The sequence below is a fragment of the Notechis scutatus genome, chromosome Z (assembly GCF_049901735.1).
Source record: "Notechis scutatus isolate UNSWTSFEM ecotype Mainland chromosome Z, rNotScu1.2, whole genome shotgun sequence".
Classification (NCBI taxonomy): domain Eukaryota; kingdom Metazoa; phylum Chordata; class Lepidosauria; order Squamata; family Elapidae; genus Notechis; species Notechis scutatus.
In genome coordinates, this window is record NC_142025.1 from 80,416,828 (window position 1) to 80,442,837 (window position 26,010).

Here is a 26,010-nt window from a genome sequence, read left to right on the forward strand (position 1 = left end):
TTCACTATGTGCACAATTATTAGACAAGTTGTATTTTGGAGGATTAATTTTATTATTGAACAATTACAGTGCTCTTGGTCAATCCAAAATGTTAATAAATCTCAAACATGAATATTTAAGAAAATAAAAGGAAGCTATTGGCTTTCTTAGGAGAATATGTGTGCACAATTATTGGGCAACTATTAGTGTGCAGAATTATTATACAATTGAATTTAAAAAAATGAAAAATTGCCCATCTCACTCGTTTATTTGCATTTGTTAAAGTGAGAATAAACAAACAACTCAAAATGTACAAGTAAACATTTCTGACATTTAAAAAAAATAAGTGACCAATATAGCCACCTTGTCAGCCCTGGAGCCATTTTCTTCTGGCATCTCCAAGGCTGCCACAGCAGAGATGAGTCTAGCTGTGAGAAGAGGAGCGGGGAGATAGAGACAGCTGGTGATTGTAGCCAAAATAAAATTCTTTCCTCTGAGAACCAAGGATTTTCCCACCAGGTGCGAGGAGGTGGGATCTGAGACCAAGTGACCTTTGGAATGTAATCTGATTGGACTATGTGATGGACTGCATGGGCAGGAAAGGAAAGCTTTACTTTTAACATCGGGTTTCCCCAGATGTTCAAATATGACGTCTAATAAATCTATACTTTGAGGAATATGCCTGCCTTGGAGTTATGATTCTGTTGGACGTGTTATTTGGAACCCTGACACACCCTTCTTTTCAATAATAGTCTTATAAGCCTTCCATTCATGGATTCTGTCAGTTTCTTGATCTGCTGACAAACTTTTTGTGCAGCAGCAACCACAGCCTCCCAGACACTGTTCATAGGTGTACTATTTTCGTACATTTTATATTTAAGAAGGGCCCACAAGTTCTCAATAGGGTTTAGATCAGGCGAGGAACATGTCATGTCATTATTCTTTCTTCCATCTTTAAGGCCTTTACTGGCTAGTCACACAGTGGAGTACTTCGATGCATGCGATGGAGCATTGTCCTGCATAAAAATCATGGTCTTCTTGAAAGATGCAAACTTTTTTCCATACTATTGCTTGAAGACAGTGTCTTCTAAAAACTGGCAGTAAGTTTAGGAATTGATTTTGAGTCCATCTTCAACCCGAAGAGGTCCAACTAGGTCATCTTTAATAATACCAGCCCATACTAGTACCCCACCTCCACCTTGCTGGTGTGTGAGTCCAAGTGGAGCTCTGTATCTGTTACTGATCCAGCCATGGGCCCATCCATCTGGTCCATCATGATTCACTCTCAGTCCTCAAAACTTTTGAAAAATCTGTTTTCAGATATTTGTTGGCCCAGTCCAGTCTTGCAATTTCAACTTATTTGTCTTGTTCAGTGGTGATTGGGTTTGAGCCTTCCTCACCTTAGCTATATCTTTGAGCACTGAATACCTTGTACTTCTGGGCACTCCAGGTAGGCTGAAGTTCTGGAATATGACAGTACTGGAGGATAATGGGTTCCTGGTAGCTTTATGTTGGATTCTTCTCAAATCTTTGGCAGTTAATGTGCATCTTTTTTCCTCAACTCATTTCTTATGACCCTGTTGACAATTTGCAGCAAAATGTTTGATGATTCTGTGATCATTCCCCAATATCTTGGGAATTTCAAGAGTGCTGGATCCCTCTGAAAGACATTTTACAATTTTTGACTTTTCAGAGTCAGTTAAATCTCTTTTTTTGGCCATTTTGCCTGAGGAAAAGAAGCTGCCTAATAATTATGCATACCTTGATAGAATGTTGATCTCAATAGGCCACAAATTACACAATTTGTGTAATAAAGCCCTCATTGCACAAATACATATTGCCTAATATGCTTATATCCACTAAGCATTCAAGCGTATACAGCTTGGAGCTGGAAAATATGTATAAAAATTATATCGTCAAAATACTCACTTGCCTAATAATTGTGCACACAGTGTAGTTGTTTCTACAACATATGATAAAAAGATTGATCTAAGTGTATAACAATGCGGTCATTGGATTGCCAAGAATAAATATTGCTGGACTCTCTGTATTGACAGTATGTTGTTCTAGGGAGGCTATATAATTATTCTCTTGAAATCACAGAGTCCAATATTAAGATTGTCCAGAGAGATAGAGAGAGCAATCTACCTTGTCTGAAGTGCAATTTTATCAGTTTGTTTTACTTTAAAACTTGCTTTTTGATATATGTTTGTGGCCTACTTGGAGCTTCTGCATAAGCCTTAATGGAAATGGTGCGCTCAGCTTTATATTTTTAAATAAAGACCTCAAAATATATTTTCAGCAATTTCAGATTTTACAGCTGCTAATAAGATAATAGTTTGTACTGTAAGAATGAATTGCTTTGCCATAAATTTTCCCGTAGGAATCTCTCCATAGTTCTGATTTTGCATCTGGTTTTTAAATTTATTTTTATTTTACTTGAGGTCAGCAGGTGAACCAAGATAGGCTCTCAAAAAATTTTCTTTTGTAAAACTTAACTTTCTTTACTATTCAAAATAAGTTTATTCAAGCCAACATTGAAATTCCAAAAAGTATCCAAAATGCTATTTCATGTGTAGGAACAGATTTATTGAATGCTAAAGAATGGCTTCTTCTTTATATCTTTTTGCTAAAGTTAATAATCTTTTCTATATATTTGGTCCCATTTAAATCATCATAGCTTAAAAATATCTCAAGATAAAAATTCATTTACTGAGCTTCTTTATGCAAATGCCATGTTCATTAGGTTTGATACTGTTACAATTGCCCTCAAACAACAAATTTAATCTCCAAAAATTTTAAACAAGATGTCACACCTCAATACTTATTATATTCTTCCAAAAGGTTTTGCTCCAGTTCGCTTTTATTTGATTCTGAAAGCCTTCACTTTAGGCAGGCTGGATGCATTGCACTCAAAGCCCTTTTTGGAAGTTTTAAGTGTACTATTATATAACTTAAAGTATGTCTCCATGGTAATGGCTCAATAGAAACTCTAAGCCAAGTGCTACTAATACTAAGTCTACAGTATATAAGGATTCTAGGCAGATTTTCATTTACCTGATTGTGAGGAAATTTTCAGGAATATAATTTGTACTTAACGTAACTTTGTTTATACGTGGACTCAAAAATATGGTCCCAAGTGTCCCAGTTTGGTGCTACTGTATGTGCAGTATGTTGCACCATTAATTAAGTTTGGAACTTCTTATAATACTATTTTTATTTTGTTTTATTTTGTTAGGTATTTTATCTAGCGTTAGTAACAAACAGATTGATTGAATCTTGCCAGACTAATCTCATATGTTTTGATTGGGTAAATTTGTTAAGAGATTTGGAACGTTCTAATTGTAATATACCTTGACTTCAACAAAGCATTTGACTCAGTAGTTCAAGACATGTTAATCAGTAAGCTACCTGGATGGCATGATAATTATGTGGATATGATTTAAGTGAAAGCCAATGGGATGCAATAGTTAAGTTACTTGATAGGGCACTTGGATGAAAGGTTATTTCCTGATATTATTCTCATCCCAGCTCAAGTACACTGTACTTCAGCTATGGAAATAAGGAAATATGTCCATTATATTTTAAGGAAAAGATGAGTGCTGTCTTATTCTACTGAATATTCAAAATGGTATTAATGAACAGTTCAGCAGACAGAAATTCCCAGAGTGAGAGAAAATAGGTTAAATTAAAATCCAGAAACAATTATATTTATTCAGCAATAAGAAATTACCTTTTCCACAAGCTCATAATCCATTTTAAATGCCCAGAGCTGAAGTCTAGGAGTCAGTTCAGTAATGGAAGACAGAGTCAGTAGGAACTGTTCAGCAGTACCCAGAGGGATATCAGGATTGGCTAACTGAGCTTCTTGTATTTTCTGCTTTTCCTCTTCTGTGGGAATCATTGTAAGAATTTTCTAGAGACCAAAACAAACAAACCAAAACAAAAAAACACCACCCCATCAAAGACAAACAATATAGACTGCTCTTCTACATTGACTATATGAAAGCTGAAAAATAATTTAGTTTTGTAAATTTTCTTGACAGAACTAATTTTTCTTGTTATAAATATGAGAATGATTCAGTATCATCCATACCAAAATTATGCAAAATGTTTACATTTCAATTATTTTAATAATTCTTTAAAATATTGCAATTAACCATTAAAACATCATTTTTACATTTTCAATTCTGTGCAACAATTTAAAAGAGATATTTTGCTGAAGAATCATGTTCTTGCATATCTATTGCTAATTGAAGTCATATGTACTGACTCAAAAACGAGCAGCACTAGGACATTGCATATACAGGCTAAAAACTGTCATAATATGCTTGGGGAGACAGGGAGAGAACTGACTAGTGCACAGTCCAATATCTTAAGCAAGAACACTGAAATCTCATGAGATCACAATGTTATCATGAGACTTTGTACCACTCTGAGAAAATTTGCATGGGACTCATATATCTGCTCCATCTCAATTGATTAAAATTTAGCACTTAGTACTCTGAATTGCACAAGTTCACACTGGCATTTAGGCTACCATTAGAACTTGAACACATACCTAACTTAAGCTTTTATGATGGAGTTCTATACTTTTGCATCTATTCCCATGATGGCTTTCTTTTTTTTTTCTGGCTTTCTATTGGTTAATTGCAAAATAGAGGAAAATTGGGTCTTTTATTGTGACATTGAAACAAATATGAGTATGAACACATATGTTTTGTTCAAAAATTAAAATTATGCCCAATGTTGCTGATTGATTTAAAAAGATTATATGTCTGCAGAAGGAGAAAATATTACATAATAGTAATCAGATTAGTCCATTATGAGAATTCAAACATCAATATATTTTCAACCACTAGTATATGTAAATAATATACTGTTTAATGTAATATTCTGCATGGTTTTCTCAGTACCTCTATTCCTTCCTTATTTAAGGCATATTCATCAAAGTTCAAAATGGCAACCTTGATTGTCCTTGGATGTGGTAATACAGTCAGCCCTATATTAATAGCATTGCTCCGCTTGGAATCCAGGACAATGATTTCTTGCCTCTTGCCATCTGCAGCAGTTTTCTGAGAATAAGAAGCAGAGACTGTAAGCTCTTATGTTTCTTCAGTCATATCAATAGTCTTTAAACAATTATATCTATCTATTGTTAGTATACCATATGGATAACATGATAATTCTACAGTAAAAGCAGAATTTGTGATATATTTTTATAGACTTTTCTTAGAAGATTCATAAGACTTATAAACTTTGGAAATAGATGCAATTGTTTGACAGAAACTTGTCAAAGTAAAGGAATAAATTTTTAATCTACTAAATATATCTTGGGAGAATCTATCATATGGCTACCCTTCCCCCTTCCACTCGTGACAACAGTCTCTTAATTTGGCTTCTTTCTGGGAAGGCTCTGATTGGCCAAGTACTAGTGAAATGTTAATTATTTTTTAGGCTGTAGCAGGTTGTAACAGGTTAACATGAACATACATCATTTGCAGCTTATTTTTGAGCAAGCCTTTTTTCTTTACTGTACTATTTATACTCTGGTTATAAAAGCAGTACATATTTTTACATTATTAAAATAATTAATGTCAGGCCCAAACCCAGAGATAAGACTGTGAGATCCAATGGAGTTCAACCTTTGATTTGCTTGCACCTAATGGACAGAAACTTGCCAAAGTAAAGGAATAACTTTCTATTCTACTAAACATATCTTGGGAGAGTATCATATGGCTAGTTCACCCCTCCCACTTGGTACAGCAGTCTCTTAACCGGGCCTCTTTCTGAGAAAGCTCTGACTGGCCAAGTACTCCCCCTCTGCCTGCTGCAGATGCACATTCCATCACAGTTCGCAATATATGACTCTTGGATCAGGTGATGTAAACAAGAAATTCCTCATTTTGTTTCTCTGGTGTTGAGATTTTTAGATGAATATGGTAATGTTCAAATTGTTACCACTTATATGCATATCTTTCCAATTAAATAATGGTTTAATCTATAATAGGAAAAAGATAAGACGATAATATTCGGGACGGACCATTAGGCCACCGAATTCAAGCAGAAATCCAGATTAAAGCATGTCCAACAGATAAGTCTACAACTACTTGCAACAAATCAAATCTACTTTTCTAGATAAATGTACACTCAAATTGTCCTTATTTTAGGAAATATTTTTCCTAATATTTAACTGGAATCAGGCCTTCCTCTAACTTAGAACCATTATTCCATGTTCCCTATCAAAAGACTGGCAGCACAGTACAACAAGATGAATGATTGGCTGAGTAGTTTTGATGAAATTTAATCAGTAATCGGCAATTACTGTTGCTGTTATTACTGTGGATTGGGAGAAAGCATATTAAGTATTTAAGCATATTTCTGAAGTCTGTCAGCACTACTGCTGTCAATTTGAGCCCCAGAAAGGACCATTTCTTTCGGTCAGAATCAATCCCTGGCCTGGGTACCTGGATTAGCCAATAGCAGCTGTGAGTGGAGGTGTAATCTGAACAGAGAAGCAGGAAAGGAAGGAAACGTCTTTCTCCTGTTTCAGGTTGCACCACCTCACAATGCTGCATTTGAGCTGCTTTTAAACCTGAGTTTGTATATTGTTTGTTTTAAACTTATGTTTAAAAATTACCCCAGGCATAGGGGTAGCTTTTTTGAGGTAAAGTGGAGGGAATTCTCCTCAATAGCCCTAGCAATTGCCCTCTCCATTATCAGATATTAACCGGGCTACTTTTTAATATCCAACTTGTTTTAAGTAATGTGATTGGTAAATATCTTTTCAACGCCACTAATACCTTTTCTTAGCTTCCTTTGCAAACAATCACTATTTGGCAAGATAAGGGACTGGCAATGGGGTCAGCAAATGTTATATTACTAATCATTTCTGGATTCATCAGTATGAATAATACTGAAGTATCCTTTGAAGAAGATCTGTCGCCATGTAGAGAAATGTAGAATTTTTTTGCCAATATTACTTTCACCAGAACAACTCCTCGCAAGGTACAATTTTTTAGAATATTTTTTTTCTTCTATAATAAATACTGTAGGAGACAAATACCAATATGATGGTAGCATATGATCACAACTTAAGTAGATTGGAACTATATTCCTTTAAAGGATCCCACATTTCATTAATTTGGGACAATAGATACTTGGGAGAAATATAGATATTAAATTAAAAAATGGAGTCATAGATTGAGGAAGTAAAATCATTAATGAGTATGATAGTGCATGGATGTAATACAGGTAGCCTTGACTAAGAATTGGTTGCTTAGCAAACATTTAAATTCTGACAGGGATATTTATGAACTAGATTCAAATTCCGATCGTTGCCCCTCCCTGTGGTCACAACTGCACCATAGCTTGTCAACTAGATTGAATTAACGAAGTTTTGGGGTGTCCCACTATGCTTTATGACAATTTTGCTGAAAACCTACATTTATGTGGTTTTTAGGAAAATCACACCCCCTTGCTATGGCATTTGCTTAAGGACCATGGAATTGCTTAGTGACTGTAGTAATTCACTTAGTGATCACTGCAAAAGAGGTCTTAAAATCAGGTCAGTCACATGACCCACCTGCTTTATGATCATCATGAGTTACAACCATGATGAGCAGGCTGCATTTATTTATTTATTTGATTTCTAGAGCCACTATAATAGTTGTAATTCAAAAATTATCTGCCCAATATTGTTTAGATATAATTGCTTTGAAATGAATATGCTAAGACTGCCTCAGGATGTCCCAACTAGCATTTGAATTGTCCCCAATATAAAGGTCATGTCACTTGTTACGTGGAAGTCTGACAGGTCGTATAAATATTATACTCCAACACACCCAGGCCTCTTGAAGAAGAAGAATATTAAATATCTTTATTTTCTCAAGGGTTACGGGGAAAAAGCCATTCTTTTTGAATATCAGAAGTGATGTTTTAGGAAATCAGCAAGATTTCCTGGTGGTTTCTTTACACTCAATCAGATGTTGATAGGCCCAACTATTTGTATTCAGAAGGAGCTGGAGGATTTTTAAAGGAATCTTCCTCAGCTTTGTGCTCCTGGGCCCACTTTCAGAAACAATAATGCTACCATTGCTTAAGAGATCTGTATTCTAAGGGGCTTCTGGAAGTTTGGTGATAGAGAAATTAAAGGAAGGTTTTAATGTCTCACCCTCCTTGCATGTTGATGAAGTTTAAAGACAGGGATTTTAATCATTATTGGTTTTAATATGACTCATTAGGAGATTGAATTTTTTTTCATATTATTCAGACTTTTGTTGTGGACTGTTAAGACTCTCAAGGCAGGCACATTCAGGAAATAACCAATTTAGTTTTGGGAAAAGATACTTATTGCTAATAGGTAATGTAACAGAATTTTGAAATGCTACTGAAATAATTATTCCACATACTGCTAGAGAGGCTGGTTGACAGGCAATGAATAGTAGTTCATTGGAGGTGAGGTGTGCAAGATGACAGAACCTAGCATTAAAAAGCTAAGGAAAGACAGATCAAACAAAATTTAGCTCTTTTATTTCAGTACCCAATTTGGGGGATTAGGTTTTGGATTTAACTATTTTAATTATTTGATTTTCGCTGACCACTGTAAGCTGCGTAGGTTTAAGACAATGAGCAAATCTCATTAATAAAAATAGCAAATAATCAACAGCAAACAATGCAAATACTTTAAGAATGGTTTTCAACATTCCAAATTTTAAAGGAAACCTGGTCTTTATTTTAAAAAAGGGGGATGGGCAGAATTAGTTTATTATGAAAAATAAAATGGTCAGAATTTTGTTGAATTACAGTAATCCTCATAATACTTCATAATTCCTTTTCACAGCTTAATATGTGCCATCAAATGTTTCTATTTTTTTTTCATCCTGTCACTGTTTTCTATATTCATCGGAATATTTTTTCCCCCAGAATGCACATTCTGAGATCTTTTATGTGCAAAATAGCTGAAATACAGTTTTGGTATTCATGACAGAGTTGTACTTATTAAGAAGTTTCTATACAGAAAAAAAAAACCTATGTTTCTAATACAGATATCAGATTTGTATTTTAAAAGAATATGTAAGAACTGTTTGAACACTGAGCATGTGAATTGGATGTCTGAATAGCAAACAGATAAGAAAAAGTTATATAGATGAAAGTAGATATTTGGGGATTTTTTTCGTAAAAGAATGTCAACTGTAAGGCTTACTATATACACCATAATTCAGTTAATATGAGCTGGCATCAACAAACTAAGAGATAATTTAGGAAGAATTCCATGGATGGAAATCCTGAAGGAGTAAAAAATCCTAAAGGAATGTATCAAAATAGAGAGACATATAACTAAAGGAAAAAGAGACATATAACTGAAACAGACTACCAGCAAATAGCATGAACCTGCAAGGATAAAGTTAGGAAAGCGAAGGCTCAGAATAAACTAAGCAACAAATGCCAAAAATAATAAAAAATTTCTTTCAAGAAACAACAACAAAAAAAAGCAACAAGGTTCACAGGGATGAACCTGTGAAGGGATGTGAATGGTAGCAGGGAGAAAGTGGAATGTTTAATTCATTCTTTGCATCTGCCTTCAAGCACAATGAAAATAAAATAGTCCTAACTATCAAAATTTCCCTTGCACCATGTAACGGAGTGAGCTCCCATTACTTGTCCCAACTTCTGTCAACCTAGCAGTTCGAAAGCATGTAAAAATGCAACTAGAAAAATAGGGACCACTTTGGTGGGAAGATAACAGTGTTCCGTACATCTTCAGCGTTTAGTCACGCCAGTTACATGACCATGGAGATGTCTTCGGAAGTACTGGCTCTTCAACTTTGTAACGGAAATTAGCACCGTCCCCTAGAGCTGGAAACGACAAGCACCTATGTGTGAAGGGACCTGTTTCTAATGGGAGAGGGTCTTGGAAGCTTTCCACTGTACTGGGAAACTCTCTTGCTCTCCCAGTAACAGCAGCAGGTGTGAGAAGCAGCCGCTCATCTGGCCGGAGCCTGTACGAGCCTCTCCACGTGTTCCTTGGCGGAAGGCAAGTGTGTGGGGAAGGCGACCAGTGGCGGCGGCAAAAGGCAAGTGGGGGGAAGGCAATCAGCGGCAGCAAAAGGCAAATGGGGGGGAAGGAGACCAGCAGCAGCAGCAAAAGGCAAGTGGAGGGGGAAGGCGACTGGGGCTTGCAGAGTCTCACTCACCCAGGGAGATCAGTAAAGGTAGGGACACATCAGAAAGCAGGCAGCAATGGCAGACGTGCAAGAGCAGACTGCACGCAGCAGTGTTGTGCATGCGTGCAATGTCGCGCATGTGTGATAAAAACTGATGGGCAGGCAGCGGAGAAATGGGTGGAGAGGAGCGGGGACAGCCAGAGGCCCGATTTATCGGTTCTCTGAACTACGGAGAATCATAACAACCGGTTCTACCGAACTGGTAGAATCCCACCCCTGGCTGCATCAAAAGTCATAGTTTCAAGAATATGTGACCTTGTCACCATGATACAAAAAAGATGTTGAGGCTCTTTTAAAAGGGGCGGGAGCAGTTTATGCGGTGGGCAAACCGTGGGATACAGTCTGAGTCTCTTTGGTCAGGGCGCCTCTCTGGGAATTGCTGTCTGGCCTGGTCCGGGTGCTTGGAGAAAGAGGACAGTGTGGAAAGGGAGACGAGGAAGAGGGGCCTTACCCAAAGGCCAGTCAGCAGATAAAAGTTGCAAGCCTCTGCCATTGTTCTTTTGGGTGAGCCGTCCCTGCACAGCTCTCCAGTTCCCACACACCTGCTGAGCACAGTGGGCACAGAACTTGTCTTCCTCTCCTGCCATTGCCCTTACATTTCCAGGCAGCCACGGTGAGATTTGTAAGCCCTGTGGGCTGGAAGGTAAGGCTGATGGCGCTCAGCCCACTCTCCCAGCCTGCATCTCCACCTGGACTCTCTGCAGTGCAGCTGCTGGAAGTGGCCAGGGACCACGTGGCTGCGCCACCGGCATCGGCCCTATGCCAGCTGGCTGTCCTCTGCCACCCGTGCCCTTCAGCCTTACCTTTGCGGTGAACAGACCTTAACCTCACCCTTCGCCCTTACCTGTGCGGTGAGCAGATCCCCGCAGGCTGGAAGATAAGGGCAACGGCTGGAGGAGGGGCGATGCAGATGGCGCAGCCACTATGTAAGGTGTGGCTGGAAGGAGTGGGGCGGGATGTGGGGCTTAATCACCACTGCACACGGGCCGGATACGTTGCCTTGAGGGGCCATATCTGTCCCGTGGGCCATAGGATCCCTGTTTTAAGTCATAGAGATTTTTAGTGATAAAAAAGAAAATGAGGAAGAAACTAACTCTTTGTCCTAGTTTAGATCTTTTATCTGGTATTTACACATGGTTTTGAACTTCATGTAACATTTTAAACTTATTTAGGCAATTTTCTTGATTCTCAGTACATAGTCCTCAATTTACAACATTTTATGTAGTAATTATTCAAAGTTACAATAGCACTGAAAAAAGTCATTTATGACTGTTCTTCACAGTTACAGACTAGTGCAACAGCCCCATGGTCACATGATCAAAATTAAGATGCTTGGCAACTGAGTCATATTTATGACAACCACAGGGTCATTTTTTGCTACTTTCTGACAAGGTAAGATAATAATAATAATAAGATAAGGCAGTAGAGAAATCAGATTAACTTAATAACTGTGGCAAGGAAGGTCATCAAATGGGGTATAACTCACTTAACAAATGCCTTACTTAGCAACAGAAATTTTGGGGTCAATTGTGGTCGTAAGTTGAAGACTACCTGTACTTTATAAAATAAAATATTTATTATATATGGAAATCTGATGCCAGTAGTTATTGAATTATTTATAAATTTTACTATAATATGAATAAAATTAAGATATATAAAGAACAGTACCTTTGTGATAGGAAGATCCTTGGATTTAGTTTCAAAGAGGTGTTCTAATTTGGCAGTGTCTACTTTAATAGGCTCTAGTTTTGACCACAGGAATCCTTTGCAATGTCTGTTTTTCTTGCACTGCCATTCAAATGGCCTCACCTCATTCCAAAAGAGACGAATGGTTTTCTTCTTTTTTATAAAGTTTGCTTGATCTCTAGGAAGTGGGGATGACACTAAACCTTGAGGAGCGCTGGACAGACATGGAGCCAATAAATTACCAGAAGGTGGGGGTGGAAGAGGACATCTATAAAGCAATGGAGGGGGTGGAGGAGGAAAACCTAAAACAGAAGGTATAGGTGGGGGAGGAGGAACCAGGGAATCACTAGGACTGATCTGTATATCCAATATGTCAATATCATCCTCATCTCCTAAATCTGTGAAATCCATATCTTTGATTTTCAATTTTCTTGGACTAGCCAAGAGTTGATCCCAAATAAAGTCAGATTCTGTTTTAACTTGCAGTGGTTTTTTTTCAGAAATCTTTTCATTAAGATTATTTTCAGGTAAATTAGAAATTTTGGCCACATCACCACTGTTGAATCTTTCTGCAAAGATCTTCACATTGCCTTGATTTTCCAAACTTCCAATTTCCATTTTTTTTATACATTCATCTTTGGCCTGCTTACTAGTTTGTAGAACTGAAATCCTGCTAGGTAGGCTGATAACAGTATCATCACTTGCATTCAACACCTTCTTTATATCTATCTTTGCCTCCAAATCTTTAACTCTTTCATCCTTGGTAAAAGGCAAGTTATTATGGGCATACAGCATATCCAGCATGAACCGTTTATTGTTGAGGATGTTGTTGTATTGGTCATTCACATCATCATCATCATCTTGTATGGATTGCAAACATGGGCCTGAAACATTGAATAGTAATGAGACACATTTGCTGAGAATATATACAAACCAGTATTGTTTCATCCTGAAATGAACTTGAAAGTAAGAAATGACATTACTGAATTGTAACGCTATTTACTAAAAGGGGATGGGGGATATGTGAGGGGATGTTCTTCCTGTTTCAAAAGAAAGTTGCTTAAAAAGAAGAGCAGCTTATTAAAAGGAATGAGAATTTTTCATGCTTTAGTTTAAAAAATGAATGAGATTCATAGAAAAACAAGACACATCTATTTTAAAATGTATTTTATAAAATAAACACATTAGTATCTGAGATTAGAATTCCATCTGCAGTGATGAATTTGGAATGTATCAGAAGATAAAACTTAGATGACTCATATAACATTATCTATTATTTTTAATATTAGTGTTCATTATTTTTATGCTTTAATTAGATAGATAGTACAATTTCTTCACATTAGTTATCCTAACCTTCCATATGATCAGTAATTCTTCTTTAGCAAAGCATCCATTAAATAGAATTGTATACAATGTGTGCACTGATTTGGAATGGTTTTCAGAGTTTTTAGTTAAGGATCTTTTCCAGTTTTCACCTAAACAGAACACACGCAGAAAACATGGATTCTACTTCTGAGCTAGTATGCTTTTGAATGAAGTAGAATTCCCTTTCCTCTCACAGAATATTTAACATGTTTTGTTGTGTATGATATAAAGCATAACTCCATTATATTGTATATTTTTCCTAGTTATTCAGCAGTAATGTATTATTAATATATTATTACATTATAGAACTGTGGTGGCGTAGTTCTGTGACCATCATAAATATGAGTCAGTTGTCAAGTGTCTGAATTTTGATCATATGACCATGGGGATACTGCAATGGTCATAAGTGTGAAAAAACATCACTTTTTTCAGTGGTGTTGTAACTTTGAACGGTCACTAAATTAACTGTTATTAAGTCGAGGACTACCTGTACATTCCAAATTCATTCAGTGCAGATGGAATTCTAATTTAAGATACATTAAAATGTCTCTCTTTTAAAACACATTTAAAAATAGCTGTATCTTGTTTTTCTATGAACCTCATCAATTTTTTTAAATTAATGCATGAAAAGTTCTCATTTTTTTAATAAACTGCTCTCCTTTATTTTAAGCAACTTTCTTTTGAAACAGGAAGGTTGTATCATTAATTTTCCTAGTTAATTACCTAATTAATAATGCATTTTTAAAAAAACAATTAAGTGAAGAAAATAGCTTTGATCCTAAAGCAAGTGAAGCCCTTGTTTTCATTGTTAGAAATTACACCAGGCCTTCCATAAATTCTCTTTGACTTCAGTCAGAAGTAGCTTGGCAATTACTTATGAGAAGGTAGAAAATCTAGAATTATATTTTATTGATTAATATTTTTGCTTTGCTATATTATTGTTTCTTTTTTTAAAATTTATTTTTAATGAGTTTTCAACAAAATCTCAGCATTTTGTTTTGACTGCATTGAGCATAACTCAAATATAGTTTTAAGAGGCTGACAGGACTTATGGAGTATGCATCTGTCAGCACAAAACCCAGCTCAGTGAAAGCCAAGTTAAAGCAAATATCTGCACCAAATCAGTTAAAACACATTCATGCTCTCCTTTATATCATCTAAGTAAGTCATTACAATGCAATTTGCCCACCGAGTACTGGCAACAGAAAGATTGCTTGAAAATTTCCAGTTTAATCAAATATGCATCCCAAACTGCATATGACTGGTAAACGGTGCCAAAATAATATAAAACAGGGCTCCAAACTTCCATATTATTAGATAGCATAAAGTATATATAGTTGCATGCAAAATTTTAGAATTCCAGTTTTGTCCTATTTTCTTTCATGGAAGTGTTACATGGTGAATTTAGAATATACCAATGAAAACAGTCGTTAAGGGCAAAATAAATATGCAGTATTTTATTAAAAACTTCATTAAGGATATTACTAATGAATAAATGCTGCATACAACAATAAATGATTTAACTATTATCATAGAATCCCCTCACACAATGTTTAGAATAACAAAATGTGGTAATGTATTATATAAGATACATGCTTTCACGAGTACAGGAATGAATATGAGCAAAAATATTCATGTATGAAGTGCTGGGCCTAAACGTTTATCCATGGCATGCATCTAGGAAAATAATAAATCAGAATTTAGTTTTGTATTAATATACTTATTAATGACCAATTATGTGCAGACCAGAAATTTGTAAAGTAAGAAGTAAGTTGATTCTGTCTTCTTGTAACTTACATGGATGCACCTATGCAGTTTCTTGACATGATTTGATAGTACTATGTTACTATGTTTTGTGAGAAAATGTTTTGGCTTCCCCACCCAGCTGACAGTGCTTGATTTTCAAAATAGTGTTCCAATTAAAAATCAACTTTCAATTTTGGATAGTAAAATTAAAATTTAAAATGAATTCTGTTTTTGGTTCACATGCAATGAAAACATGGAAAATCAAAACAGAGGTAAGTTTTCTTTCCTTTTGGTCATAAGAAAGAAGCAGCTTCGTGCAGGTATGAATTCAGCTTTCCATGCCGAAATAGTTCTGCTTATGCACGGATTCAAAGGAAGCATTGGCCTCTGCTCCATTATCAGGATGTTCAATAATAAGCAGCAGGTTGCTGAGTATGAAAATAAAGTCACATACACATGATAAAGATACATAGACAAATATAGAGTAAGAGTAGCCAGTTTCTTTGACTTTCAGTCATGAATCACATGTCAGGCTGGGCTTTCATGAAGCACAATGTGAATTTGGAGGAAAAAAAACCTTGAAAAGTACATCACCTTATTTGGTTAATCCTTGAACATGTAGCAAGATGAAAACAACTGAAATATTTTACAGACTCCTGAATTTCTATTTTGCATTTATAAAAGAAGTTTTGACAGCAGCTGTAGTAATAAAAATAGACTGGTCAGCCACTTGACCGAGGTGGTGTAAGGTCTCCTGCCTTGAGCAGGAGACTGGACTAGAAGATCCCATGGTCCCTCTTCCTGCCCTATGATACTAATCTAATACAATTTGGATTAAGAACTGTGAATAAATATAATGCTCTCCTACAAGAATAATATTATTTAACCTACTGATGTTGTTACCTAGTTGGGTAATAAAATGTCTGCCAGCAAACCACCAAGTTCAGGGAGCGCCAATGCCTCCTCATTGCAACCCTGAGCGACAGATATTCTCTTCTATTGGGACATTTAAAACAGAGGGTTTCAGCTGCAGATTCAGGAACTGCGCTTGGCTGAGGAGCGCCTTCAAAACTGAGCGCTAGGCGGTGGTGGCCCACGGCTGTCTCCGCGGCTCAGGACAAGTCCTTGCAGGACGGCTGAGAAGCCCTGCCTCTCGGCCCTGCCTTCCTCAGCCTCATCCCTCAGGTGTCTCCCTCCTCCCTCAGCCTCATCCCTCAGGTGTCTGCCTCGTTCCTCTCTCAGTCGCTCTCGCTCCTCCACCAGCCCAGGAAGAAACTGCTTCAAAGAAGCCAGCAGGGTGGCTTCCTGTCGGCGCAGCTCCTCCGGCGCCCGTTCACTCCCACACAGCTGCCCAGCGTTCAATCCAGTGCTCGTTCTGCCTGCCTGCCTTGGTTTCTGGTTGTTTCGAGCAGCTTCGGCTGAGAAAAAGAGGCGAATAGTTATTATTCTCAGCCAAAGCTGCTCCAAAACAACCAGAAACGAAGGTAGGCAGGCAGGCAGAACGGAGCACTGGATTAAACCACGGGCGGCTGGGTGGGGGTGAACGGGCGCTTCGGAGGAGCTGCGCCGACAGGAAGCCATCCTGCCGGCTTCTTTGAAGCAGTTTCTTCCTGGGCTGGTGGAGGAGGGAGAGAGCGACTGAGAGAGGAACGAGGCGGGAGGAAACCGAAGCCGCTGAGCCGGAGAGCAGGACAGGCTTTGGTTGCTTCCTCCCTCCCCTTCTCTCCTTTGTGTTCTTGATCCCTGATCCCAGCAGCATTCACTGAAGGTGAAGAAAGCCGCCATTTTTATTTTATTTTTTATTTTTATTTCTTTGCGGCCCGGTACAAAGTGATCCACGGACCGGTACCGGTCCGGGGCCCGGTGGTTGGGGACCCCTGTCATAGACAACCCTCACTCTGTCAAGGATCTAGGAGTACTCATCTCAAACAATCTAAGCCTCAGAGCTCACTATAGCATTGCCAAAAAGGCATTAAAATTTGTTAACCTTATTTTGTGAAGCTTCTTCTCTGGTAACATTGACTTGCTAACTAGGGCATACAAAACCTTTGCCAGACCAGTTCTTGAATACAATACATCTGCCTGGAACCCACACTGTATATCAGACATTAACATGAGTGTGTGGGTTCAGAGGTATTTCTTGAGAAGAATATTCCACTCCTCTACTCACAGTAGAATTTGCTATGCCTCCAGGTTTGAAATTTTGAGCTTGGACAATCTGAAACTGTGCTGTCCAATCTAAGCATAGTACACAAAATTGTCTGCTACAAAGTCTTGCCTGTCAATGACTTATTCAGCTTCAACCACAATAATACTCGGGCAAACAATTGATACAAACTCAAGGTAAACAGCTTCAAACTCAATTGCAGAAAATATGACTTCAGCAACAGAATGGTCAATGCCTGGAATGCTCTACCCGACTCCATTGTTACAGCCTCAACCCCTCACAGCTTCAACCTCAAACTGTCTACCGTGGACCTCACCCCATTCTTAAGAGGTCCTTAAAGGGAGCGTGCATAAGCGCACCAGCGTGCCTACCATCCCTGTCTTACTGTCCCTATTTATCTGTATTTATTTCCTTTGTTCATGTTTATGTTCATACCTATACTTGTTATCTTGTACATGTTTGACAAACAAAATAAAAATAAAATAAAAAAATAAATTTACCAGCGTTATCTTTATTGCTTAGTTTTTGCTCTGGTTCTTCCCTCTCTAAAGTGCTGCTTGCTGAAGAGAGACTGGATGCCGAGCAGTTGTCTTTTTCATTCACATCTTCATTTTGCCTTTCTTTTTCACTTAATGCAACTTCTTCTTTCTCTGGCTCTCGACCCACTTCTACCTCTGCACCTTTTACTGCTTTGAGTGTTTCTGTTCCCTGCTTGAACTTGGGCTCATCTTCCTGCTCTGATTTTGTTTCTCCCTTGGCTTCAGGTTCAGGTTCAGATTCAAATTGACTGGCACTCACTGGTGAAAGAATAATGGAGAAAGATTTCCTTAACAGAATTATAGAACAATAATTTGGAGCCCTGCCAATGCTTACATGAATAAAAACTAATCATACATTGAAGTTTATATTTATACATGTTTTATCTCAAAGGTATGGCTACTACGTACCTAATATTTTAAATATATATTTTATTAGTTTTTAACAAACAATATCAGATAAGTATTTTAACATAAATCCAAGATACATATAGAGAGAAAAAGCCAAAGAAAAAGAACAATAGAGAAAATACAAAGATCTACTGCAATGAGAATAAAGAGGTAGGTACTGTACATATGGAATTCAGAGAGAGAGGGGGTGGGGGGAGGGACAGAGAAAGTGAGAGCATTAATTTATTGATTAAATTTATGTACCCACTCATCTCATCTACAGTGACTTTGGGTGGCACACAATAATAGACGAAAAACAAAGATATAAAAACAACAATATTAATATGAAAATTCTCAGTGATAAGTATTATAAATATCAAATCATAGCTGAAAGGAGAATAAAAAATGGCATGAGTAATGGAGATACCTACAGAAGTCTCCAGTTCTATGGTTATATCATCAGGTCTTAAGGATCTTTCAGAATACCAGACTCTATTACACTTTGATAGGGCCAGTCTTATTTGGGGGGGAGGGGGGGGGAGGAAGGATGTTCCATAAGGTGGATAACACAGCAGAGAGAGCATGTTTTCTAGGAACTATTAAAAGTAGCTCTGGTATCCATTGTATGCCTTCTCTGTGAGATCTAATAGAGCAAACTAATGTAAATGAGGGAGATGATCCCTCATATATCTTGGTCCCATGATACAAGGTTTTTAAGTTTAAACCAACACTTTACATCGGACCCAGAAACAAGCTGGCAACCAGTGCAGGTTATGGAGCAGAGATGTAACCTAATCTGGTACATGAAGTATATCAGATTATAGTCTACTGCTATTGAGATAAATCATAAAACTCATCCAAATTTGATAAAATTGTAATTCCTCCCTCTGAACTCATTAATTTAACTTTGTGATTTCCCCTCCCCCCTAATGTGCCTACTGAAGAGGTCTTGTTATTACAACTCAATTGTTATGTTACCTAAAAATTTCCCAAGCAAAGCTATTATTTTTGGCTGCTAAGATTAAATAAATAATAAATTCAGCATATTTAACTTTATGATTTAGTCCTGTAAATAAGTGCAGTAAACCTGACTTTATCGCATGACCACTACAAATGAAAAAAAAAATCTGGTTTTTTCTGACACCTCTGCAATATTTGGAACAATAATTTTGATATATAAGTGCTCATCTAATAGGAATCAAGTGTCAATGATATATAATTTTCTACTGCAGTTTTTGCACTGAAGGGAATCCACCCAGTTTCCGTAATGTCTGCCAATTTATCTCATGTATGGCATTGCCAAATATTCCAAGTTTCCTTTAAACCATATGGTATGTGTCCTATATCTGATTGCAATAACCTACAAATTATCGAAATAATTCCTTTTGGTTGTTCTAAACAATGAAGTATTAAATTCTCAAAATTGGTACAGGGTCATGTTGCCAAAGCTCTGATATTTGTATTGCTAAAAAGAAATTTGAGTTGATACTAAAAAGCCATGGAGACTTATCACTTATTCATTATTCAATCTAGTCTCTAATGAGAGTTTTCCTATTACTTTTAAATGTTTTAGTCTACAAAGATTATATTATCTCTAAGATTTCATTTTAGTAAACCATAATAATTATCCTTCTTGATATATGTCATTAGAGGAGATAAAGGGGAAGTATCCTTTATCAAAACTATATTCTTTCAAAGTTGGAAGAGTAACTACTCTGTATCCAATTAGTACATTGGTGAGGAATACAGTAGTTGAAAATAAATCAATATACAGGAAGAAAGGCAAAAGGGGGTAATAATAAAGGACAAACTGGAATTGTATTTGGTCTATTATTGAAAACAGTAGTGATTTATTATTCATCTGACGCCCACAACATACTCACAAACATACAATTTGATTACTGTGACAGAAAGCATAACTTGGAAATGTGACTGTCAGATCTGCTCCAAAGACCCTCAACTCCATTTACTTGAAGCAAAAGGTTCTTTTACTAAAAAAATGTTACCTGCAGTAAACAGACTAGCTCCGGGTTTCCTATGCTTAAAAGATACAGAAAGATTTTACCTCATCCCAGCTTTTCCCCCATGATCAGTCCATGTTCAGTCAATTTTAACTTGCCAAAGTGTTTTGAGAACTCTGCAATGCTTGGGGTAATCCACATTCTTTTTCAGGGTACCTGGCCTTGGATGTTGGTACAAACTGGTATACTCTAAAAACCCTAAATGCTATACTCTAAAAACCCTAAAAGGCACTGAAAGATATTTAGTAAAACCACTCACAACTATGGGAATGTACAGATAACTCTGCAAAAGTGATAACTACGGAAAATGTATTTATTTGTTTAAGTTCTATGATTGCCCATTTCAGTCAATGACTCGGGGCGGCTTACAGTTCGGAAATATATTACAATTATTTTTTTAAAAAATGTTTAGAACAGTAAAACCAGTAAAAATATTAAAATATCCAACTCAAAATATACAAGAGTAAGATAATCGGCCTATTAGCAATATAGCTAGGAAACAGTACCTTTGGCACATTCAGTGTCCCAGGCTCGGTAACAGCCAGGTTTTAAAGACTTTTAAGACATTATAAGGAAATGTATATATTAACAACGTGTAATTCAGATATCAACACTTAACAAAATAAAACTCTTTTAGCCTTCTCTTTAAGATCCTCCAGATCTCAAATCTGTACAATGAATGCAGTATTAAAATGGATACTGCAGAGAATTGTTTGCTGAGGAGAGTTTCCTGAGGATAATTTAACTCTATTATAGAAATAAAAAAAAATTACTTATTTAAAGAAAGTAAGGGGTTGTTTAATATAGAGGTTTCATTTAAGAGATGTGCAGCTTTACAAAGATACTCATAAATAAAACACTAGGAGAGAATCATTGTCACTAGATCAGACACAAATAACTTGCTTACCCAACGAGGAGAAAAAGAAAAACCAGAAAGTCTAGTTGCCTCTTGAAAAAGCACCTTTGTGACAACCATGACCTGGATGACTGAGAATCTCCATAGACATTCCCCAACAATGCTAGTGTTTGAATCAAGTTGCCACTGTATTCAGATGAGACTGATTTGTTTGCTGTTCTGAAATATTATCCAAATGTGTTTACCTGCTACTTTTAGTGGACACTATTGGAATCAGAAACCACTGATAATTTCTTTGCTGACAAAAATGTGCTTGTCAAATCCTTAGGTATTATCTAACAAAGTTAGATAATATCTAGATCTTCTCATTTCATAATGAGAAAATAAGGATGGTATGTTTGTATTTATGTAGATATAGGAGGTAATAATAGTTATTAAAATATGGATAGCATTGCAAATCGAAGTTTGAACGTGGCTAAGGATTAAAATACTGCACTTGTAAGGAGTCTGTTGATATCTCTATAACATGATTTACTGAAAATGAATAAGATTATTGACAACTAGGTAGCATTCTAAGAAATCTCTGCCTCTTTGGTTCAATGTGCAAGAAATTTCAGAACAAGTAGAAAAAAAATCAGTCTATTATTTTATGAAAGTTATAATATGTCAAATATTGGCTCTGCTACATATTGAGAAAGTACTTCTTTTCATATTGTGATAAAATTTGGCTATTCATTTTGAACTTTCTCAGATTTTCCATTAAAAATATTTCATTGCCAAGAGTATGCCTCACTTCTGTTCTTTGTTTTTCCCAGATCACATGAAGGAATTCTAACAATGTAGAAAGGTGTTTGATATTATGAACATCATGTGAAATTTTTTTCCAATATTTTATCAGGAATTTAGCCATCCTTGTTTTTAAAGTAATGAATAATGTCCAGATATCCTTTCATAACAAAAGCAAAAATATTTTTTGCTGCTTTAAGTTCTGGATTAAATTTCTTTGGAGGGTTAAATGTTTTTTATCTTTTGTCATTGTGCCACTTTCAACTCCAGAGTGCCAACATTTTTATCTGTTGCTCCTAATTAGGCATTTGTTTGTTCTATGGAGTTGTCCTTGGAAATAATATGAAAAATTAAAAAATGCAGGCTTTTTAAAAATAGCTATTATTCATTCCAAAATATGCACTTGTTTTTTGGATCTGAATTTATGAAGATATATTTCAATACATCAGACAACAAAAATAACAACAAATCTAGCCATCTTTTTGTTAGTCACCCATCCTCCAAGTAAATCATCACTATCACCACCACCCACTCCTGTATAGGAATTGTCAAGGATACTTGAATAAGTCTGACTTATTAAAATCAAGAAATACAAATTGCATGTTTACTTTACTCCACTAGGAGCGGCTAGAATGAGTATATTCCCCACAATGAGAGCATACTCCAAGATGAAATATTTATTTATTAGATTTGGGCTGTTGGTCTGAGCTCCAAGCTTTGCAATTAGGTTTGCAAACATTCTGTCACCATTCGAGGAGATATCATCAGTGTGCTTTGAATTGTGCTTGTCTGTCAGAGCACTGGTCTTTAAATACCTTTTTATGTGATGCAAATTAGTTGGAAGTTGTTTGTTCGGCTACTTCTGAGTCATGGTCTGACTTCAGATTGTTTGATTGGCTGGCTGTTGTTACTGAGGCATGTTCTTTGGCTTTAAGTACCATCTGTGTGATGTAAATTAGTGTTGTTTGTTCAGCTACTGCTTTATATTTTATTATTATATTATATTATATATTATGAATGTATTAATGCTATGTATTATATATTTATATATTATAAATGTATTATATTTGAATACATTTATTAGATTTCTATCCTACCTTTATTGTACAGAGCTCAAGCCACATGCACTGTGTTTCTTTCCTGTTTCCCCCCCTGAAAACAATTCTATGAAGTAAATCAGGAGTGTCAAACTCAAGGCCTGCGGGCTGGATCTGGCCCACAAAAAGGTTAGATCTGGCCTGCAGGGTCTCCTGGAAACAGTGAAGGACTGGCCATGGCGCCTTGGTCTGGCGCAAGCTGATCAGGAGCTGATCTGCAATCTGATAGTGACCAAACATCATTATCACCTACTCTGTCCCACTGTTGTTATTGCTTGAGTTTGGAGAGCAGGTCGCCACTGGTCATCTCCTCAGCCCGCTCACGGGTTTTGTCCTTAGCCCATGCATGGAGCACATTTCCCTCAGGCACTCGATGCACCTTGGCATTGCTATGGGACGCTGCCACCACTGAGGCCACCAGCAGCTCACATAGGTCCATTAGGTTGCTGCCGTCACTGCCCAGGGTACCAGCCCTGCTCAGCACAGAGGCAAAGTGGCCAGGTAGAAAGGCCGAGTAGAGGTGGTAGAGCATGGCCAGGCCCAGCAAGTAAAAGGCAACCACTGTGAGCATATCCGGAAAGCTGGATCCCCACCAGCACGCCACACAGGCCCAGCCGGGATTGCGTGCCTCCCTCCATCTCTGCTTTTGCCTCCTGTGCCTGGGCGTGCTCTGTCACCTCTATTTGGCCTTTATGGCCTGCTGCACTGCTGCTCTGCTTACTTCAGGCTGGGTGGGTTTGCCGAGCAGAGGCAACGGTGGCATCCCACAGTGGGGCCAATGTACATTGGATGTGCAAGGGGAACACGCTCCATATGCCAGCCAAGGGCAAGACCTGCAAGAAGAGAAGCTGACCAGCAACAACCTGTCTCCAGCTGCAAGCAAAAACAGACAGTGGGACGGAGTGTGTCCAGCAGTCTGTATCATGTGTCTCCCCCCGCTACCTGCTGCTTATGCTGCTGCTGCACATGCAGATGATGGTGTGGGCTATGGAGGTGCAGAGAGTGCCAACTGAGGGGCCGGCAGGCTGCCAGAAAATATTGCTCCCCACGCACAAAGGATAGTGAGCGTGCAATGGCTGACAGTTTCTGGCATCAGCCACCCCACCTCCTGCATTGCCTTGTGGCATCAGCACACCTTACCCCACCCCACCCCTGCATCGCTTTACCTTACCTCATCCTGTGGGACGAGCCTTCCACCCACCATCCCACATGCTGGAGATCTCTGGATTCCCTCTCCAACACCACCTGGCCCATGTGAGCGATGTCGAATTGGCCATGCCCCGGCCCACACTAAGTCAGCAGTGACCTTCCCAGCCATGCCCCTATCCCCACCCTCACTCCCCGAGGACAACCACAATGCTGATGTGGCCCGCAATGAAATCAAGTTTGACACCCCTGAAGTAAATAGAAGTGAGAGATAATGATTGACTGAAAGTCACTCAAGGAACTTTAGTAATGTAAACTTAAACACATTTAAGTTTACTTTCATTAATAGATTGTCTAACTTTGTTGCTGAAGAGGAAATAGATACATATTTAAAATTAACTTTATAGGTTAATGGCTAGCATGTATTGAATTAATATGGTCCAATGATAGATTCTCCAGAACAAATGTACCTTTGTTTTACAATAAGTCACTTGAATGTCACCTGTAACAACCTCCTCACCCAAATTATACTTTTTGTGTTATATGGTTACAACTTATCAAGTTATTGCAGGTTGTATTAGTTATCTTTGATTCTAGCAAAAAAAATATTTGCTTTGATATTCTAGACTTCTGAAACCAATATAATCTTATATTTGAGATAATTGTACTATTGCCTCTTTTGAAATTCCATGTTTTTAAAAGATTTTGGAGGAGTCCATCTAGGTTCCTAAGCCACATATTGCTCCTAAACCAAAAGAGAAAAAGGAAATAATTGAACTGTTTATACAATCTTGGGCCCAATGAATTCTAATATATTTATCAAAGGTTGAATAAATGAAAATGAAAATGCAGTTTTAACGTTAAAAACATAAGGTAATAAACATAATTCTATTCTGAATATATCGGATAATTCAGAAAATGTTTACTAAGGCATGGTTGCAATCACCCAGTTCAGTTTAGTTCAGCTCAATTTAATTCAGTTGAAAAATTGGAACATTAAGCCATAATATTTGAACAATCTTATAACCACATATGGGACAGAAATGGAGGATAATGGAAATATATCTTCTGCTGGGCTGCAAACCCCATATTTGGAATTTATCAGTCAGGATATCTTTTAAGTATGGGAAACAGCCAAAATTGTTATACAAAATTGGAAGGATATACAGTATTTAGATTTGATTTGCACTTAATAACGCTGATATGGGCATTATCTGTCTTTCTGTTTTTGCTACAAGAAAGGAAAAATAACTTCTGAGAAATTAAGTAAAAGTTCATGGAATTGCCTGCCCTTTTTCTTTTTTTTAATTATATTGAGACAAATTATAATAAAGATCCAACCACTAGGGACATTTCCTACTATCACCATAGATTTTGCTATTTGAAAACTGGTCTTTAAATCCTGGGACTCAAGTGAAAACCAAAGGGATGAAATCAAAACTCCTAAACAAGACTAGAAATTAAATGAGAATAGCCAACTGATGTAACCACAAATAAGTAAATTAAATCACATGAAAAATAAATTTGTTGGATGCTACTGTACTAATAGTAAGGACCAGGAGAAAATGTCAGGAATCACCCTAGGTTGGAGAAAATGTCAGGTACAGGACAGGTAGCTAGGAATCCCCAGAGATTGCTATATGACAAAGCAGGGGGAGAATTTCCAAAATAAAGGAAAAAATAAGGAACAAAAAAACTGAAAGACATGATAACAACATGGGTATATCTTTTGTGGTCCAAGAAGTCTGCTTTAATGTGGCAAGATTTCTGTATACAACTGAGGCACAATAAAGGAAATTGCTTTGAGAACGCACTTTTCTTGGTTTTTGGAGCCTGATATTTACAGTTTTGCTGTTTTATGACTTAAATTTGTACTTTGTCTAAAAATGTGCAATTTTAGCAGAAAATACAATAATACTTGATATATTAAATAGCTGAAGCCATTAGGAACAATATTATTTCTCTGGAATTACATAAAGGACATTAGGAGTTTCCATGTACAGTAATCC

The 26,010-nt window shown here is 37.1% G+C and overlaps 1 protein-coding gene across 10 annotated transcripts in view; it reads right to left on the minus strand.

Moving 5' to 3' along the window:
• Positions 1–26,010, minus strand: part of FHOD3 (formin homology 2 domain containing 3) — a 268,815-nt gene that overhangs the window by 61,860 nt on the left and 180,945 nt on the right. For all 10 annotated transcript variants that reach the window (XM_026678282.2, XM_087946239.1, XM_026678281.2 and 7 more), the window contains 4 exons: positions 17,670–17,966; positions 11,874–12,775; positions 4,896–5,054; positions 3,713–3,895 (listed from right to left, as the gene is read on the minus strand). In XM_026678282.2, coding sequence (XP_026534067.1) covers positions 3,713–3,895; positions 4,896–5,054; positions 11,874–12,775; positions 17,670–17,966 — 1,541 coding nt within the window. The remainder of the gene's footprint in view (positions 1–3,712; positions 3,896–4,895; positions 5,055–11,873; positions 12,776–17,669; positions 17,967–26,010) is intronic.